The sequence below is a fragment of the Anser anser genome (assembly GCF_964211835.1).
Source record: "Anser anser genome assembly, chromosome: 6".
Lineage (NCBI taxonomy): Eukaryota > Metazoa > Chordata > Aves > Anseriformes > Anatidae > Anser > Anser anser.
The window spans coordinates 40399868-40418633 of NC_139726.1; the positions used below are offsets into that span (position 1 = coordinate 40399868).

General features: G+C 39.5%; 3 protein-coding genes across 15 annotated transcripts in view; 1 reads left to right on the forward strand and 2 right to left on the reverse strand.

The window, feature by feature from the left end:
• PPIL3 (peptidylprolyl isomerase like 3) lies at positions 1 to 7294 on the reverse strand. Of its 7 annotated transcripts, none has more exons than XM_083842666.1 (7): positions 7203 to 7294; positions 6249 to 6296; positions 4945 to 5019; positions 3346 to 3439; positions 2656 to 2723; positions 2081 to 2199; positions 1 to 414 (listed from the first exon to the last, which is right to left on the reverse strand). In XM_083842666.1, exons 2-7 carry the CDS (start codon positions 6249 to 6251, stop codon positions 288 to 290), a joined length of 486 nt encoding a protein of 161 aa, XP_083698792.1. In that variant the 5' UTR covers positions 6252 to 6296; positions 7203 to 7294; the 3' UTR covers positions 1 to 287. The 7 variants fall into 7 exon arrangements, with proteins under 7 accessions (XP_083698792.1, XP_083698796.1, XP_083698798.1 ...); XM_083842670.1 differs by having other exon boundaries at positions 7237 to 7255; XM_083842672.1 differs by having other exon boundaries at positions 4871 to 5019; positions 7203 to 7245.
• Positions 7172 to 13789, forward strand: NIF3L1 (NGG1 interacting factor 3 like 1). 5 transcript variants are annotated; one of them, XM_083842661.1, is made up of 7 exons: positions 7172 to 7301; positions 7439 to 7870; positions 8597 to 8762; positions 9196 to 9322; positions 9704 to 9842; positions 11234 to 11317; positions 12278 to 13789. In XM_083842661.1, the coding sequence occupies exons 2-7, from the start codon at positions 7447 to 7449 to the stop codon at positions 12460 to 12462; spliced, it is 1125 nt and encodes a 374-aa protein (XP_083698787.1). In that variant the 5' UTR covers positions 7172 to 7301; positions 7439 to 7446; the 3' UTR covers positions 12463 to 13789. The 5 variants fall into 5 exon arrangements, with proteins under 5 accessions (XP_083698787.1, XP_083698791.1, XP_083698789.1 ...); XM_083842665.1 differs by having other exon boundaries at positions 13162 to 13789; XM_083842663.1 differs by having other exon boundaries at positions 13451 to 13789.
• The window catches only part of ORC2 (origin recognition complex subunit 2), a 20282-nt gene continuing 12735 nt past the window's right edge, over positions 11220 to 18766 (reverse strand). For 2 of the 3 annotated variants that reach the window (XM_083842622.1, XM_083842623.1), the window contains 4 exons: positions 18062 to 18233; positions 17696 to 17757; positions 16802 to 16920; positions 15035 to 16161 (listed from right to left, as the gene is read on the reverse strand). In XM_083842622.1, the coding sequence (XP_083698748.1) occupies positions 16075 to 16161; positions 16802 to 16920; positions 17696 to 17757; positions 18062 to 18233 (440 nt within the window). In that variant the 3' untranslated portion in view covers positions 15035 to 16074. Of the gene's footprint in view, positions 11360 to 15034; positions 16162 to 16801; positions 16921 to 17695; positions 17758 to 18061; positions 18234 to 18766 lie in introns of those variants that run through there. The other variant, XM_083842624.1, reaches the window with a different exon arrangement.

The following is an 18766-nucleotide window of genomic DNA, read 5'->3' on the forward strand; positions in this document are numbered from 1 at the left end:
TTTGCAAAAATATATGTATTTTTGAAAGTCTTTTCTTGTTTTACAAGTGCAAGAAGCAAAGTTTAAAAGTCAAAATCAAGGAATATACTCTGGAAAAACTGTCTTCTGAAGCACGAGACTCCCTTATGACAACTCCCAAACAATGTCACAATATCTGAGAACCCTGCGTTCAATGACCAAAGGTACGATCAAGGTTGAGTAACCCTTTTTAATGACACTCTAAACACCATAATCACCCAGCAGTCGACCTGACCAATCTCTAAAGAATGCATTAAGACTATTTGTGGCTACACAGCAAAAGGGTTGGCATGAATTGTAATATCTTTAATGCGAACATCATTAAGAGGTCGGTAGGTTTTCTCATTCACAGGCAGCTTTTCCAGCTCATCCAGGGTCTCCAAGCCATCAATAACTCTGGAAGAAAAGCAGAACTGCTAGGAATCTCCTTCTAATAGTGACTGAACTTTCAAAATGGATGTATCTCAAAACACTTCACAGTTAGCTAAGTATCACAGTACAAGGGCTCTGCAAGCAAATTATACAAATAAGGCGGCCAAAACTTTATATATGGCATATAACCTATTTTGAAAGGAAATGTTAATCATCCATAACAGGTTCTGATAAAAGAACGAGTAATTTCCACTGACCTGACAACATCGTATTTTCTACCAACCACATCTCTGTGAAGACCCTGGCTGCACTTCCTTGCAGGCAGGACTGACCAGTCAACTGACTGACAAGATACTAGCCAAACCAAACCTCACTGTGAATTACTGAAATCCCATGGCTGGAAAATCAACTTCCAAATGTGCAATTATAATTACTAAGCTTCCAGCACAAAGACAAGATTGGAAAGAACCAATAACTGTGTAAGTCTAATGGCACAACTGTGTTTAGGCTTTCAGATGCCCAGTCAGGCTGAAGAAGTGGTAAGAGGGATTATTCTAATAAACCTCTCACCTTTTGGGTAAGTCTTGGCAATTTATTTCCCAGTAATGGACTTTGCAGAAAACACATACCATTCACAGTTCAATTCACTGTCACATTCATCAGCTCTTTGAATCTTGGATGCTGAATTGTGGGCTGGAGCATGGACTACACATTCTGTTCTCCTGATTCTGCAACTGGGTCAGGAGTATCTTAAACTGCCACAGAAAATCTGGCAAAATTAATCTGTCAGAGCCTCTGCTCTTTTCTAAGGAATATGTCCAAAAAACCCTTTCAATCACTTCTAAACAAACTCAGAAATGAAAGGAACACCTATGCTTATACCTGCCTATACCTTCCACCTGCCTATACACAAAGCAGGTGGAAGGAAATAATATTTTTCAATTTTCACCAGTTTCCTTTGAATATTTAAGTCTTTGAAAAAAACAGCTTTTTCTCAACAAGATTCACTTACATGCTACAGACTTCTTAACAACAAACAAAAGAAAAGATATTACCATGATTTTGAGAAAGAAAAAGCAGCATTTGAAAGACTCAAAAATTAAACATTTGCTTTAGGGATGGTATATTATCAGCAGCTTCTATTAACATAATGTTTTAAAATGATGATACATCTTAAATAACCTAATCTAATTTTACGAAGTGCCAGTTCCACAAGTTTTATCTGCTCAACAGGAAGTTCCATCTAAATAGAAGTATGACCATGTCAGTACTGCACCCATCCTAGTTCCAGATCAGACTCTTGCTTGTCAATAAACCCTACAACTGTGTATCCAGTTATTTTTGAGTTTGCTAAAAATTAGGATGCACCCATTTGGGCACAGTACAAAATGGCAAGCAGGAACAACTAGCTTAAAAAAAAAATTATAACAAAAAAACTCAACCCAGCTCCATTCTTGAGGTAATTTTTAATATGCCTATTTCAATTGCATTCCCTACTACTAAGAAAAATGGAGCAGCACTTTAGGGTAACTAATTCTGGTGACAGTGCAAGAGCATACATTTACATATACACACTGAATATTTTAAAGAGCTTTAGAACCCAAAGTTTCTGAATTTGTACTGCATCTGCCCTGAAATATTCAGATCCATCACACTCTATGGCTAGGAGGCAAATGGTTGGATCACTCACTTCCCAAAGACAGTGTACTTCATATCTAAGTGTGGTTGCTTGCCGTAAGTGATGAAGAACTGTGATCCATTGGTATTTGGGCCATTGTTCGCCATTGAAACCACCCCACGGACACTGTGCTGAAAGAGAAAAAAAATCAACATGAATAACCGCCTGTGAAAGCAGGACATCAACCTGTACCAAGTGCTCAGTGACTTATTGCTCTGCCTCAATGTCATTATTAAAACCCATTCTTGTTAATACCACATTCTATCACAACCCACATTATAACAACTAGCTCCTCCAATTTGCTTTTACATCAAAAAATTATTTCTTTGCCTTTAGTGCATGAAAAATATTTTGTTCAAAATTGCTGCTTCTGTTCTCAGTAATGATAACCCTCAAATCTAACTTGCTAAGTATTACAATGCCTGTTTCTATTTTAATAACGAGCTTTCTATCCCTTCCCTTTGGGATTATACTTTATTTCACAATTACAAAACAGGTAACTTAATCCAGCACAACACTGATCACTCTCCAACCTGTAAAGAAAATTCATCTGAAAACATAACTGCATATTGAGAGCACAGAAATACCTTTAGGTATTCACTGAATTCATCTTCAAACTTCTTGCCCCAGATGCTGTTACCTCCTTTCCCAGTACCTGACAAAGAAGAACCGCAATATATTAATAATTTTCAGACTGGGATATGCAGGAATGATGTACCATTATAAAATTTTAAAACAAAGGTCCCAGATAGACTCTATTTTGTTTGAGCCAGCGATCCTGTTCTCATGGCTTGATACTGAGCAGAGCCAGAACTCTATATAAAAATACTGATATATCCTCAAATTAAATTCAGTATGACTGCAAACAGACACACAGTTGAATCAGACATTCTCCTAAACAGTTAACAGCATCTGGGACATCTTCCCAAATGCTTTAGAGGCAGTGTAGCCTTCCAGCCAAAAAAACAGAGAAACCACGATAGTTAACTGCTACTAGTCATATTTAGTGGAAAGAGCTGAAAAAACTCAAAATTTACAGCATGCTTTATTACTGCATTACATTATTTAGAACTGGATGCTCTTCTGTAACCTCACCACAGGAAACTTTCCAGTAAGCTCGTATCATTAAAACCTCTATTAACAATACAATAATCTTTTTTTTTTTTTAACATTTTGTTTCTATAATTATTGATATTTATAATTTATTTATATTTCTTGATACTTTGTTTTACTTTTATATAACTTTACTATAGAGAGACATTAACAGAAGAATTTACCTAATGGATCCCCTGTCTGAACCATGAAGCCCTTTATATTCCGGTGAAATATGCAGCTATTGTAGTAGTTACTAGCACAAAGAGCCAGGAAATTCTAAGGAAATGAAACAAATCATATTAAAATATTCAGAAATAATGTTCTCTGTTACTAAAATATTACTAAAATGCATTGGCAAGACTAAGAACACTTTTGCCTCTGCTTTGCACTGTGACCATGTAATGGCATTTGTCCACTGTCCCTGACTATTGTTGACTATTAAAAAATATAAATAACACTCAGGCCTCTTCCTTCCCTCTTCAGAGCTTGTCATTGTTATAAACAGTACCAAATGCAATAAAAATTATCTACAGGCTATATGGAAGTGAAAAAGGCAACGGTGAAACTGTTCACAGATAGCGTGATCCAGGAGACAGATCTGATGAGGGATTCATAAATATTTTCTTTCATTTTGTGCAGGAACATGCATTTCTTTGAAAGGATCTCTACACCTCACATAGCTTATGAAACATAATTTGGATACCTTTATCCTTACTGATAAGTACTGGCGATTAGTTTGCATGGAAAATGCCTTTAGAGAAAGATAATTTCACTTCAGTTCAAAGATGGACTGTTCAGAATCAAGGAAGCAAGTTTTGCACCTGAGATCAGGAAAACTCTGAGATATCAAATTTCAAAGCCTCAAACTAAAATAGTACTTAATCTGTCTTAAAGAAACATTAGAACTACAGAATTACAACATGAAGGAAAAAATAAATTTACAGGTTACTCTGACATACTGACTGCTAAAACTATCTATGGATTAAAAAGTCCTGTGTGGCACCTATCGCCAAAAGAAAAACAGCTGTAAAAACACAATAAAAGTATTTTACAATATCTATTTCAATAGACTGCAGTTTGTGTTTAGCGCTCCTATTTCTTTTGTTTCCTATAGAAGAAGGTTATGACGGGTTAAAGAATCACTAGGTGAATCCCACAGAGTATTGCCACAGAACAGTCATACTCAAATTATGCTGAAGTTGCTCCTTTGACACTGTCACAGACACAAAGGATTTTAAATAAAGCTTTACAGCACAAGGCCATCTGACTTGAGGAACAAGCATGAGGACTGAAACATGATCATAAATATCATTTTCATTCAACATTTTTATTTTGTAAATGTGTTGTAATTTTGTAATCAATAGCTTCAAGACTCTTTTTTTTTTCAATAAAAGTAACTGATTTCAATTTAAGCTAGTGATTCTTACTTTTAAAAAAAGTCATATCTGACTGAGTGCAGGCAAACCAAGGCAAATATGGGAATCACAGGCCATAACCCATGTTTCACCTAAAGGGCAAACGGCACTTTGGGATACACCAAACCTTGGAGACAATCAACCCTTAGCCAAACCTTATCTGGTGAGAAACAGGCAGCAAACCTTTAGGCACTATTACACAGCACCCAAGTATACGCTGCACAAGTTCCACACCAGCTTAAAATGTTAATATTCCATTATGTTAAAAGATAAATTGGGACAGTCATTTCACCTCCTCCGTGGTCTTCACCATTTCTAATGCGTTGCTTCAACACTAGACAGTCTCATTCCTGCTATTTGACTTACTTCACAAGTCTTTGGTGTTCGCTCACAAAACAATTCAATTTTAATATCTCCTACATCAGTGTGCAGCGTGACAGCCTGAGCAAGAGTAACAAAAATAATTAAATCAGAAATTAAATGCTAACAGCTAATAGACTCAGTTTTATTTTCCAGTCCCACCGAGAGCATGAGCAAAATCCCACTGCATATAACCATTGTTTCAATATTTGGCCATAGGCAAGGCTGCTGTCGCAAACCTTTTGCCATCACCAGAAAACACCAGTTTCATTTAATTTTAGGACAAATCAAGTTTGCCATGGAAATGCAGAACCTCTGATTCATACTGTTGCAATCCAGAGACACATTATTCATCTGTGAACTGGACCTACACAGTCACTTCACTGCAAATTTGAAGAATCGAGGTAATATCTACTTCAGGAGGCCACACTGTGGTGCACATACCTCACTAGTTTACAAGCAGAGGAACAAGTGATGGGCACTACCCGATTACAGCCTTTTGAGCGATAGGATAGTTCTGAATGGCACCACATATAGTCTGCCCTTACAAACAAGTAACTGTACAAAATCACACACTTTTCTTAAGAATTTGTATGTAGTTTTCATAAAATTTAAAACGACAGTTACCTAGCTACCAAGGCAAATACATCTCTCTATAGGCTCAATATATATTATAGTGCTTCCACAAAAAGCGCTGAGCTATGTGAAAACAATTACTGTAGTGGTATGCTAGGAATAACTGTACAGAAAAACTAATAAAAATCAGCATCATGATGATACTGGTCTACTGTTCCAGAAGTATAAAAGCAGAGAAAATAGTTGTCTGCAATATCTTTGGAGACGTTACAAAGGTACATATACAGTTTAAGACAAATAGTCCTACCTAGTTCCTGATCTGCTAAGCTTTCAAAAGCCTCCAAGTATCTATACTTGCAAGTATACTTACAAGTATACAAGTATCTATGTTACATGCACTCAAGCAGGACTATGAGCTTGCAACTTGAACAATGTCTCTGTGGTAAAAGAAACAAACTGGATTATGAAGCATTAGCCAAACTAGGATTAGTATTTACTAACTTAGAGCTGAAGTCTAATTATATTTTAGACTGATGAAATTGTAAATTAACCCATTTCCCTTTTCACCGTATCTTGTAGAAGTCTTAGATGGAAACCTGCACTTTTCATTAGAGATTCTTCACAGCATCAGAGTAAAATACATAATCCTTTGAGATGCAGAGCTGCTATTCACTTTCCAAGAAGCGAACATTTCAGAAAATATGAAAATATATAAAAAGTGCTATTGTTCTCACCATGTCTGCTCACCAAAACGCTGAGGTAATTTTGTATATAGCAATTGCCTGCAAAGAAAACGTGAAATTTGTTTTGTTCATTTTTTCCCCCAGCATTTTCCAGTTCTTTCTGATTCTGAAACGTTTGTGTGATTATGAGCTTTTTCACCATAGTTTTACAGTAATATTCAAGTGACTCTGTGGATTAACGTCTTACTTGCATTATGCAACCACCCAGCACATAAAGAACCAGAAACAACAAAAAAGCTTAGAGAAAGTGTGTGTGGGGGGGAGGCCACAAAAAAAAAAAGCCTTTCTTCAGATGAGTTTATACTAAATACTTACACCTTTTCTAAAGGTTATAGTTTTATAAATAACGCAGATTCATAGAGAAAAAACACATGCCAGTATCTATATAGAAGCATGATCTCAAAGCCACCACCTGACAGGCATCAGAGCCTCCAGCAGACAGGCACCTGCATCCAAGCACAGGATCCAAGTTTTTTTTTTTTTTTTTTAACTTAATAACGACTTTCCCATAAACCATTCGGAATTACGATAATAAAGACGCAGCTGTGTGAAAATCAGACTTTTACATGCCAACTTCTTCTACCTTCATACCTCCCCCCACACGCAAAAAAAGAGGCCAGCTCCCTGCCTTGGCAGGCCATCTCAGGTAACCATGGCGCCCGCGGCGAGCCCGGGCCAGCCGCCACGGCCGCTGGGGACGGCCACCAGCTGCGGAGCAGCGGGACCAGGACCCCCATAGGGCCCGGTGAAGCACCCCATGGCCCTGCCCTGGGCTCCCGCCTGACCCGCACGGCCGCGCTCCGATCCCGGGGACTTAGGGTGCTTCCATAGAACCCCCACCGCCGCAGAGCCACGGCCACGCCCCTCGCCTCAGCCTTCCGGGTCGCTCCCGCCTCGCCCCGCTACCGCCTGAACGCAGGGCCCGCAGCCCCTTCCGCCCCGCACCTCACGCCGGCGCGGCGCAGAGGCCGACCCCTACCCCGGCCACGCGACGGAAGGGGCAGGGCCCGGCGCAGGCTCGGCCCCAAGCTGCTGCGGGGTGAGGTGAGCGGCGGAACTGCGCGGTTCGAGGCTGCCCGCACCTCCGTGAGGCAGCGGGGCGGCGCTCCGAGCCCGAAGGCTCTGCCTTCGCGGCCCGGCAAGTACCCGCGCTCACCCCCGGCATCTCCCCCCCTCTGCAGGTACCCGCATGTTGCAGCTGGTGAGCCGACCTCTGTCTTGCATCCGTGGTGCGGGCCGCTTGCCTTCGCGCTCCCTTATGAATCTCGGGGAACTCGTTTCTGCCCTGAACAACTTTGCTTCCCTCTCCCTGGCTGAAAGCTGGGACAATGTGGGGTTGCTGGTGGAACCAAGCCCACCGCACACTGTGAAGACCCTGTTCCTCACTAACGACCTCACCGAGGAGGTAATGGAGGAGGCAGTGCAGAAGAAAGCAGACCTTATTCTTTCTTACCACCCCCCCATATTCACGCCGCTCAAGCGAGTAACGTGGAAGACCTGGAAGGAACGGCTGGTGGTCCGAGCTCTGGAGCACAGAATCGGGATTTACTCCCCACACACGGCATACGATGCCGTACCTCATGGCGTCAATAACTGGCTAACAAAGGGACTTGGTGAGATTCTGTTAAAAACAAAAAAATGGTTCAAATTACTCATCAGTATTCACCATGTTCATCAAATTATTCTATGGGGGGACCTTCTCATTTTCTTTTCCTCTAGTTCTTGCAAATATGATTTGAGTACTTTTAAAAATTGTTATTATAGTACTTCTAAGTACCCATACCATATTTGAGGAAATTCATCTTGGTGAGGAATACAAGACACAAACACTGGATGAAATTTCCAGATGCATGACTGTGTTATTAGATATAGCCAGAACTAGTGCAGCATATTTATTGTCTATCTTGGTTAAACAGTGTAGACGGCTGACTTTAAATCATTGTCTTTAATTTATAAAGTACAAGATATCATTGTTTCTACAGGCCTTAAAGTATCTGAAATTTTTAGATTTTTATTTTATGTTGTGGCTAATAAATGAAAATAACTGTCTTACCGAGCCTGCTTTACAAACCAGAAACTTTTTTTTTTTGGTAAAACCCTTAAGATAAAACTTGAACAGCATTAAGAATGAAAAATAATATATATCCATCAACTTCTTTGCACTTAAAATAGACTGTGCTTAATGGAGACAACAGGAAAAGAGTCCTCATTTCTGGTCAGGGAAAATAGATTTGAGTGCAAAATTTTCTCAAAGTTGCATCTCTTTTGGATATATGCTAAATCAGTATCTGCTACATCATCCAACTCTCTAAAGCTGCAGTCCGGTGCTGTTTTCTCAGGTGCCTGTAATTCCATCCCACTGCACCCATCAACCTCTCCAAGCTATCCAACTGAAGGCACTCACCGAGTAGAATTTTGTGCGGACACCGCTGAACATGTAGAGACAGTGCTCTCCAAAATCAAAGACATCCAGGAGATCTTCTGTCTCACTACTTTCCCTGTCAGGTATCTGCTCCACTTTCTAATGTTGTGTTTTTTCTGTTGCTTGAACTGTATTTTACTGTTGTAACCACTTCATTCCTCTGTGCATTGCTGCTATTTTTTCAGCAACAGATCCAGAAACTTACAGGATAATCATCCCCTTCTGATCAATCCATGTTATACTACATGGTAACTAATTCCATGTAGCATCACACGAATTAGAAATGGTAAAGAGGAGTGTTTACAAGAAGTTTAATGAGGACAGCTGAATTAAATTCTTGTATCTGTTTACTCCAAGAAAGTAGATTACACTAGACTATTACCATGTCTGGTGTCTATTTTTTTCCCTTTATCTCTGGTAGAATACCCTCTGTGGTAGAACAGCTTTATATTCTACTAATACAATGCTGAAATTTTATCCAGTCTCTTAGTAAACACCAAGCACATCTTTCCTCAGGGTTGAAGGTAAGGAGCAAACACGAGTCAGTCTGAACTGCTCTCAGAAAGCACTGCTGGAGGTGGTGGCATTATTGTCCCAGAACAACCTTCTTCATCACAAGACTGAGATTCTCATATTACAGAAGGTAACAAAATCATGCATTACTTCCAGTGAATGTACTATTTGTGTGAGCTGACTGTCCTAAAAACTTAAGTCCAGCATTCACTGGCATTACAGGTTTCCTATGTTACCTGCCCGTGCTCTGAAATACTAGCCTCTGGGGATTTGAAGCCATGGACATTTTCCCAAACAATGAAAATAGCTGCGTGGTCTGAACTAATTCTAACATAAGTTCCAAAAGCTAGTCATTATGTTACATTTAAGAACATCACATACATGTTTGTTCATAAAGTACAGAGGTATTCATCCTTAATGCCCAATATACTCATTTTTGTACATTAGGGAAAGCAATGTAAACTTCTGGAGTCAGCTTTCTCACAGTAATTTGAATTTCTTTTCTCCTCAGCCTCTTCTTCCACATACTGGAATGGGACGTCTATGCACACTGAGTAAACCAGCCTCCTTGTCAGACATCATCAAGCGTATCAAAAGTCACCTAAAATTACCCCACATCCGCCTAGCCCTGGGAACAGGCAAGACACTAGGTAAACAAACCTGCCAGTAAGACTGCCCCTTTGAACTAGTATTCCAGGAATACAAGTAGTGTGAGTGTATGCATGGGTGTGTAAAATATTGCTGCCTTGGATAGGTTTATTTTCAAGTAGTATGAAGCGCTGTTAAAGGCAAGAGTCAGTGTTTTAGATTTTCTGTGATACAGTCATGGAACAAGAACATCATCTGTATTTCTGACTGGCGATTCTGTATTATGCTGGTTGTCAGTGCGAAGGAGGGATACCACAAGCTGAGTATGAGACATACTTTTTCATAATTCCTATAATGACTAAGATTTCCCTCTCCAAGATATCAGATGCAAGTGTGTACTACCTCACTGTATGATCCCTTTTGTGACTGAATGTTAAATTTAAAAGCACCTTAAAATAATAAGTGCTTTGTGGTATCCTTCTGAACATATAGCCATCCATGCTTTGATGAAAAATAAATGGTGACAGAGAAGGCAAACTATCATAGCTCAAAGCGTGGTCACTACTAAATCCTGGAACATGTATCCTCTTATCCCAGTTACCTATCCAAGACGCATAGCTAATAGAATTTGTGAGAGCAAATTTGTTGAAAACTCTTTGCATTGTATGAGACAAAAGTCTTGTTACAAGCTTCCTAATACTATCAATTGCACTAAAAACAAAACAAACCTATTTTGAAACCCGTCATTGTGGTGTGGGATTGTAGTGTTTGATTCCAGTCAAATCAACAGTAATTGCATGGCAACATACTGTAAAACCTTAATAGAATTTGAAAATTCTTTGCCCACCCCATCTCTTGTACTGAACATACTAGATATGCACAATTAAATTCCTTGTCACTACCACATATGTAATAGGTTGGAATCAGCAATCATAGCAAACAGGCAATTTTTTTATGATGTGGAGGAGCTCTCAGTTTGCAATGAGATTGGCCTTCTGAAAGCTAAGAATTAGGAACCAGTTATAAATCAGAGGGAAGATGCTGCCTTAGTGGCATCATTAGTTTGGAAAACAAACACAGTCGAACTTTAGAGTCCTGGAAAAAGTAGCAGCGAATTAAAGAGTTCAGAAACCCAACCAACAACACCTCACTAGAAAGAGCTAAGCTGCAGTAGCCAGCAACAAGTCTCCATGCTGGAGTTTTCCACTAACTCTCACAATCCCTTGTAGAAAAATTTCTATGCATCTTCTTGGTACATAGGGGATTTTGCTTACTGTCAGAGATGCTATGGGCCTATGACTCTTTCAAACTGACAAACACATCTCTTCCTCCAACAAATTTACATTGGCCCTAAAATCAAGGTAGTAGTTATTGTGAAACACTTAATAGCAATACTGATGCAAAGGCTGAACATAGAGAAAGAAGTTTAATTGTGGCACCTTGTATCCTGCAGATTCACCAGTGAAGAAAGCTGCTCTGTGTGCTGGTTCTGGGAGCAGTGTCCTGAAGGGAACGGAAGCTGACCTCTACCTCACAGGTAAGAGATTATGTTGTTTCATTATCTTTATAAAAATAGGCACTACGAAAAAAGAAGAAAGAGTTGACTGTTGAAAGGTTTGGCCAGAAAAAGATTGCCTGTTAGAACTGAGAAATGATCAGTTACTGAAATGGCAGAGTAACACTGAAGTAGAGGTAACATAGATCAGATGGCTGTATGGCACACTGATGGTTATTTCAAGTAAACACTATTAACCATACATGATTTCAAAATCAGTGTTTGATGGAAAAGTCTATTGCAACCTTCAGTGTGTTTCTCCTTTGGCAAGAAACAAGGTATTTCCTCAGTTCCCTATAGAATTGCCTGAAGAAAGATGGAATGTAACAGTCTACATAATCTTCCACTTAATGACCATAATAGTGTATCTGGCCAAACGGATACTTAATCCATTGTCTTTTTTCTGATAGTGTGACAGGTATTTCCTACAGCTTGCTCCACAATGCAAAGGCTGCCTTGCACTCTAGTACTTAATTCAAGCAAGTTCTTTGGCAAGGCATGTCCCATCTCCTCCTTTATACATAGCACTGCAGAGCTGACCCTCACACAGCTTCTTGACAAGCCTTCTTCAGTTGCTATCCTCCATCAACAGCAACCCCGTTGAGTAGATGCATGACACCTAGACAGTCCACTTCCAAACCACTCTGCACACTTATTTCCTGCCCTAAGTGGCAAAATCTACTATTATTCAAAGAGGGCATGGAATTTCTGTGGTTTTGCTCAATTGTGCACTGGGGACATCAGCTGAAAGTCCTTCAAGGGACACTAGGGTAGGAGTGTGCCATGTTCTTACACTGAGCAGATGGCATTGCATCCCTCCTTATGGGCTACTTCCGCTGTTGCATCTTCCCAGTTTTTAATTACGATTCTGCATACGTTGCAAAGAAACGGCTTCCGAAACGGTATGCAATCTACCATGGCATTTCTTTCTCAAAATGGCAGGAGAGATGTCCCACCATGATATTCTGGATGCAGTTGCCAACGGAATAAGTGTTATTCTGTGTGAACACAGTAACACAGAGAGAGGCTTTTTGTCAGAGCTGGGTGACATGCTAACTATCCACCTACAGAACAAAATCAACATAATTGTGTCTGAGAAAGACAGAGATCCCCTCCAGGTGGCATAAAAAGAAAAGGAAAAGAAGAAAAAAAGGGGTGAGAGAACACAATCAAGAGTTTCATACTATTTTGCACAGACCTATCCAAACGCAAGTTTAATGAAGATGCTCTGGATTGGTTCAGTGTAGGATTGTATTATATGTTCCCCCAAAGTCTGGGATATATGTTATGTCAGATACCTAATAAATGCTCGTTTCTAGCTACTCAAATATGATTTACTCAATTACTGGGTTGCATTTGAATAAAGTTACTGTTACTACATACTCTTATTAAAATATTTGATAACCACACCACTCAAGGGTTGGTTTGGGTAGAATATGAAAACCTGACTTTTCAAACTTACAGAGCAGTTTCATCCTACTGTGGTTATGTCAGTACAAGTCACTGGCATTTTAGCTAGTAAAGCTCTTGATAATAGTTAATGAAAGGGTATGGATCACTGGTTTGCATTAACAGTTTTATTAAGACACAGCTCATATGCAAATACAGAGCAGAATTCAGGCATTTGATACTAGTATTCAATTGCAAAATCTACCGTTAATGCAGCTTTAAAGCTCTTTAACAGAGGAACCCTCAATTAAAAAACCTTTGGAAGTTTTTTAATAAGCTATAACTCCCTTATTAATGTTATAATTAATTTAATATACCTGTTACTTTTTTTTTTTTTAAATAAAAACAGCTTCTATACATATGGCTCTTAATTACAGGATTACTAAAAGTGAACAAGTAACATTTCCACCATCAGTAACCTCTGGGGAGTTTGGATTGTGTTTTTTTTTTTGCTTGTTTTTTGTGTGTGTTTTCTTTTTTTGAAAGAAAAACCTACCCTTTGAATATCTTACCAACTCTGGATTATGTGCATACCAGCAGAATATTTAAACAAACTGAAAATACTTCCATCCCAAGTTTGTAAAGATTTCTTTACAAACTACATCTTTTTAAGTTGAATAAATAAAATTGGCTTATTTGGCAATGTCTTTACTGTGCTGCACACAGCAACTCGATGCATTGGAGTCCTGTACAACCCTAGGGCTTTGAAGACCACATGAAGACTAAAATCATGGAAAAAATCTGGGAAATATTTCCCCGTAACTTAGACATCTCCCTCTTTCAGCTAAGAAGGTAACTGAGGACTATGCTCTTCCTTAGTAGAGTACTACTAGAAGTGCCCAAGAGAAATGTCAAGAAGCTGCTCTGTTATTCAGACTTTCCCAGTGGTCCTAGACACTGACCCCAGAACACTGATGTGATGTGATGTGATCAGAGGCTTTCTGCCACATTGTGTATTTTAATACAATGTAACATCACCATTAAAGCATTTTAAGCCCCCTGTTATATCTTGTTTTGTGTTCTTGTTCAATGAAACAACTTCAAAACATGAAATAGCCAGCCTGCTTCATCTAAAGAATATATTACTTGTTCAGTCTTCTAAGGTATATAAAAAAAACAATCATTCTTATCAATACCATGAAGACCTTTGACTAAGCTGAGAATTGAAGCGGGAAGAAATTCCTTCTTCCCCAAATAAAGGAGGGAACTGTACAACTGATCCCTCCAAATACAATAGTCCAGAATTGCTACAGAAGATAAAAATGCCACCAGATCTATACCAAAGAGCCAGTATCCTTAGTATATGCACTGAATGCAAGAGGGAGAAAATCAATGCATAGGTGGAATAGTCATCCAGACAATCTGAAATCAAGCTGAAATACTTTAACAAGAAAACCACAGGAATTAATTCACAGTTATTTTCTTTAGCTTTCATGCTTGCATCACAGTATCAGCCAAGAATTGATTCAAAGGTAACCTTTTATAAGATAAGTGGTGGTATTTCCTGCACTTGTTTTTGACTTCTACGGGCATCACTTGCATGATACTCTACCAAAACCGTTAACTAATAAATCAGAGCACTTGTTCATGAACTCTAAACCTAACTTACAGAGCTTGGGTAAGACACAATGCCTTGATCACAGTTTTAGTGGTTCTGATGGTAGCCTAAGTAGCAGCAGGCAGGATCTGATGTGTTTTGCTAAGTTTGGAATGGCAGCCTGTAAAACACAGATGCACATAATACCAAAAGAGGATGTTAGTTGGAAAATGTTCTGTAGAGGGAAGGTGGAGAGTACTGCTAGCATGTACCAGTTTTCCCCCCATCAGACTCTCCAGCAAAGTTAAATAGTTCTTACACTGAAGAACCTAGTTGACAGTAGGATAAGTAGATATCCTGTGTTTTCCAATACAAAACAAAGTCAGGATGTAAACCTCTGTCCTGTGGCTTCTGTCAGTGAGGGATATACCAGGTAACACCTGGAACACAGGTAACAGTATTATTCCATGTGATGCTTTGGTTCTTTTCTAACGCTATATACCGGCATTAAAAAGCAGGCAAACTGTTTGTAATTTTGATATCTTAAAAGACCATAAAATACTTTTGCTAATTAGTTTGAGGTCTTCTGCATGCTGCATGAGGCTCTGCACAGATATTTGACATGATAATGAAAACAAGGCTTTCGCATAACTGCCAGAAAGATCTCTATCTTCCTATAACATAAAAACATTCGTGGAAGACGAGACAATCTAATGAAAATTAATAAAGTACTTTATTTGGTTGATATGTACTATTACAACATTGAGCTGTAACACAGCTACCAAGTATTAGACATAATGAGTCCCTGAAGTCTGGCTGGCAGACTACAGTTGATGGAACTATAGGACTTTACTCCCACATACCTGAGAAATACAATGAAGAAAAGCTGCAAAACTTCAGCAGTCTCCCAACCTCTAAGGGCTACAAAAAGGGAGAGCTTTTAAGTGGCATTTAAGGCCTCCTCAATGGACACTCCTGATGTAAAAAATACATATATACAATCAAGCTTTTTAAAAATAAACAAGCTTCACAGCCTCTTCACATTCCTGGATTGCAAATTGGAAAGCAGATGAAAGAGGCTGGATTTTCTCAACCTCACCAAGAGGCAACGACTTGAGTCCATGGCAATTTTGATCACCTAAATCTGCTTATAAAAGAATTCTAGCTTGGGAAAGTCCTTCAGTTCTATCGCCAGAATTTAATAAGTTACCCACAGTATCCCTGTCCCACTCATATTCTCTTCCTTGTGCAGTCAAGGCAGGTCTCTTAGCATTATAAATCTTTACTTCTTTACACACTGGAAGCAGTCTTGTCTAATTGGTAAAGGAGTACCAGAAAGCACTCAGTTGAGAAAAATTGCATCACGAATACAAACTAAAGCTCTGACCATCTGGTGGTTTGCACTTCCCATGTGAACTGCTCCAGCCAAACCCTCATGTCTAGTGAGGTAATGAGCAGAAGGCACAGAGTTAGTTTTCCTGACTGTATGGTTGCCTACATAGATACAAAGGTATCATCTGAGTTAAGAGACAAAGCAGACAAATCTAACTTCAGAGCAAGAAATACCTTGCTTACAGAAGTCATCATTCCAAACTACCTGAAATAGCTGAACAAGAAGCACTGTTCATTACAATTATTACATTTCGGTAAGTAGTCCAGCAGTTTTGGGGCTGGAAAGAGAGATCTGAGTATATGCCCCTCTCCAGCAGCCCTTGAGAGCAATTGCCGTAGATGTTTTGGGAACAGACAGACGTTATACATCTTCATCCTCTTTCTCTAAGAAGTCGGTCAAGGCACTGTCATCTACAGGAATTAATAAGTACTCCACACCATCAGCTCCCTGAGAACAGACATGCAACACATTCTGTTAACACCAGTGCAATGCAAGCCACTAGATAGCACTGCTATGCTGACATGTACTTGCAGCTGGGGTGAGAGCTGGCCAGCATTCACAACAACATTTCTAAAACCAGGAATACTTCCCTAGAGCAACATTGGAAATGTACAAACACTGAGAAAACTCAAAGCTTCTGGTGGGCTGTGCTATTCTGTCACTACATAGCTCCTCAACCTTTGCTCCCACATCTAATAATGAGGCAGTATAGCAGTGCTAGGGCTAGCCTGTACTCTTCTAACATGCAAATATAGGTAGCTATGTGAAGCAGATTGGCAGCCTCCAGAATCCATTACTTCTCAAGGTCTTCAGGAAGTTGAGTTCCACAAAGGCCTGTAGGTTGCAGAGTAACCAAACCACAACACATTTTTACAGCCCCCTATCCACGTGAAGGGTGTTCACAGATTGGAGTCATGGAAAGAGCTGCAATTACACAATTTCAGCCTTTGCTAGTCCCCAGGTGCTTCGAACAATACAGCCTCACTGTGAGCTGCAGACTTGTGTCTTAGGAATACTTCCAAGGAAGCAAGCAGTGTTTTGTTTAAGATAGCTGAATTCCCATAATTATCTTCTTCCCCTGACTCACCCGTTTGGTCCGGATGAGCTTGTGGTCCCTGAATTCTGTCAACTGTGCCCTGAGTGTCAGGTCACTGTTTACAAGGAAAGCCTCCCGACACTGCTGGTAGAAGTCTTGGAAAGAGAGGCCTGGAGACAGAAAAGGGCAAGAATGAGAAACTGAAGTGGTAAGTTTGTCCCATGTTTCCAGGTCTAACAATACATGTTATCTCCACCTACAAATATTGCTTTGGCTTACACCACAATGGCTACAGCACCATCCTCACTTTAAGTACACAACAAAGCTAATATTTCAGTAATCAACAAAAAAATAAGATTTAACATTCCAGTCACCCTGTCTGCCTAACAGAATTTTAATAGGACCTTAAATGCACTTCTCAGCATAGTGCACCTTTCAGTTTCCAACTCTATCTTACTTCTGTCTTTCTGAACAATTAACATACTGCTCATATCCTCTGCAGCATCTGTTAGAGACAATGACAGCGTATTCCACATATATCCTAGAAAGCAGGTACACAGAGGTCATCTAGGAGCAGCATAGGAACTGAATATCCTCTTTTCCCCTAGTTTATTAGGTGCTAGTATTGTGCAAATTCATGTTCTTCCCTGATTTTATTTTATTTTTTAACTCCAGTCTGCCCTGAATGGTCTCAATAATGCCTAAACTTGAAAGTAGACAACAGTAAGAGGAGATCCTTAGGATCCAGCCACTCTTGATTTCTTCTTAGGGTGAGATTCAGCACCACTAGAAAGATAGTCTATACCGCTAAGATTCACTGAACCAACAGTTACAGCTCTTCTGTTGCTGATGATGTAACCTGCATATCCAAAGCCAGTGCCACTGTGACCGAGCTTGCAACACCACCACTCCAATCCAAACAGATGAGAAATGGTCTGTATGTACCTGGGTAAGATGGGTTGTCCTTGTTCTCCAGCTGGTACTGGGCAAGCAGTCTGAATATCCCCCTAAGTGAAAGGAGATGGGGAGGACAACAGGAAAAAAGAAAGGCAAATATTATATTTCCCTCATGACCAGGATTTGGTGCATGCATCTAGTCATTGGGTAAAGCTTGCTATCCAAACTGTTCATTTAAAGTAAACGATCACATGGAAACCAGGTCCCATCCTTTTAATCTTGAAAAACATTGTCAGAAAACAGGGATTGCCTCCTGCTAGGTGTATACGTAACAGACCATACGTAAAGACCAGAGTAACCTACTATGGACTGGATCCTCAGTAGGTGCTGTTGTGAAGTGTAACAGTGCCTTACCTGGCATTCATTGTGAGACTGCACAGGACATGCGTTAGGGAACTCAAAGCCAAAGATCCAGATTGCTGTACTAACAGTGAATTTTCATAAGACGTTTCTTCCACATAAGGACTAAAGGTGGTTGTCTCATACCAAAGCCAATTGTAGAGGCTTTGCTTTGCTTGATCCCACACTAGACAGAGAGGAAAGAAAAAGCAGACAGAATTAGTAGGTTTAGCTTTTCTCAGGCATTAAATAAGCAATATTAAAATGTACTAAGATCTACTACAATATTTGAGAAAACAATGCATGCTTATGAAATTTGCAGTACATGCACCCAGATAGTCACAGTTCAGGCAAGACAATTCTCTGCAACAGAACATTTGTATACATTCCCTTTTCATACCAGCTTCATGGATATGCTTCAAATCATTCCAGAATCAGCAGTGTGCAAAGAATTTCTGGCCGATAAAATTGTTTAGATGCAGTGACAACCATAACATTCAATCTCCATTTCAGTAAGTCCCTAAGTCAAAGGGTGACAGAAGCCTGGAGTCTTTTTTCTTTTTTTTCATATATATATATATATATATATATATATATGTATATATATATAATAATAATATATATTATATATATATAGCAATCAGAAAGACTGGTAGTTTTCAGTATCTTTATACAGTTTTGCTTCAACAAGGCCACAGTCCCAATCAGGGCTTCTAGCTG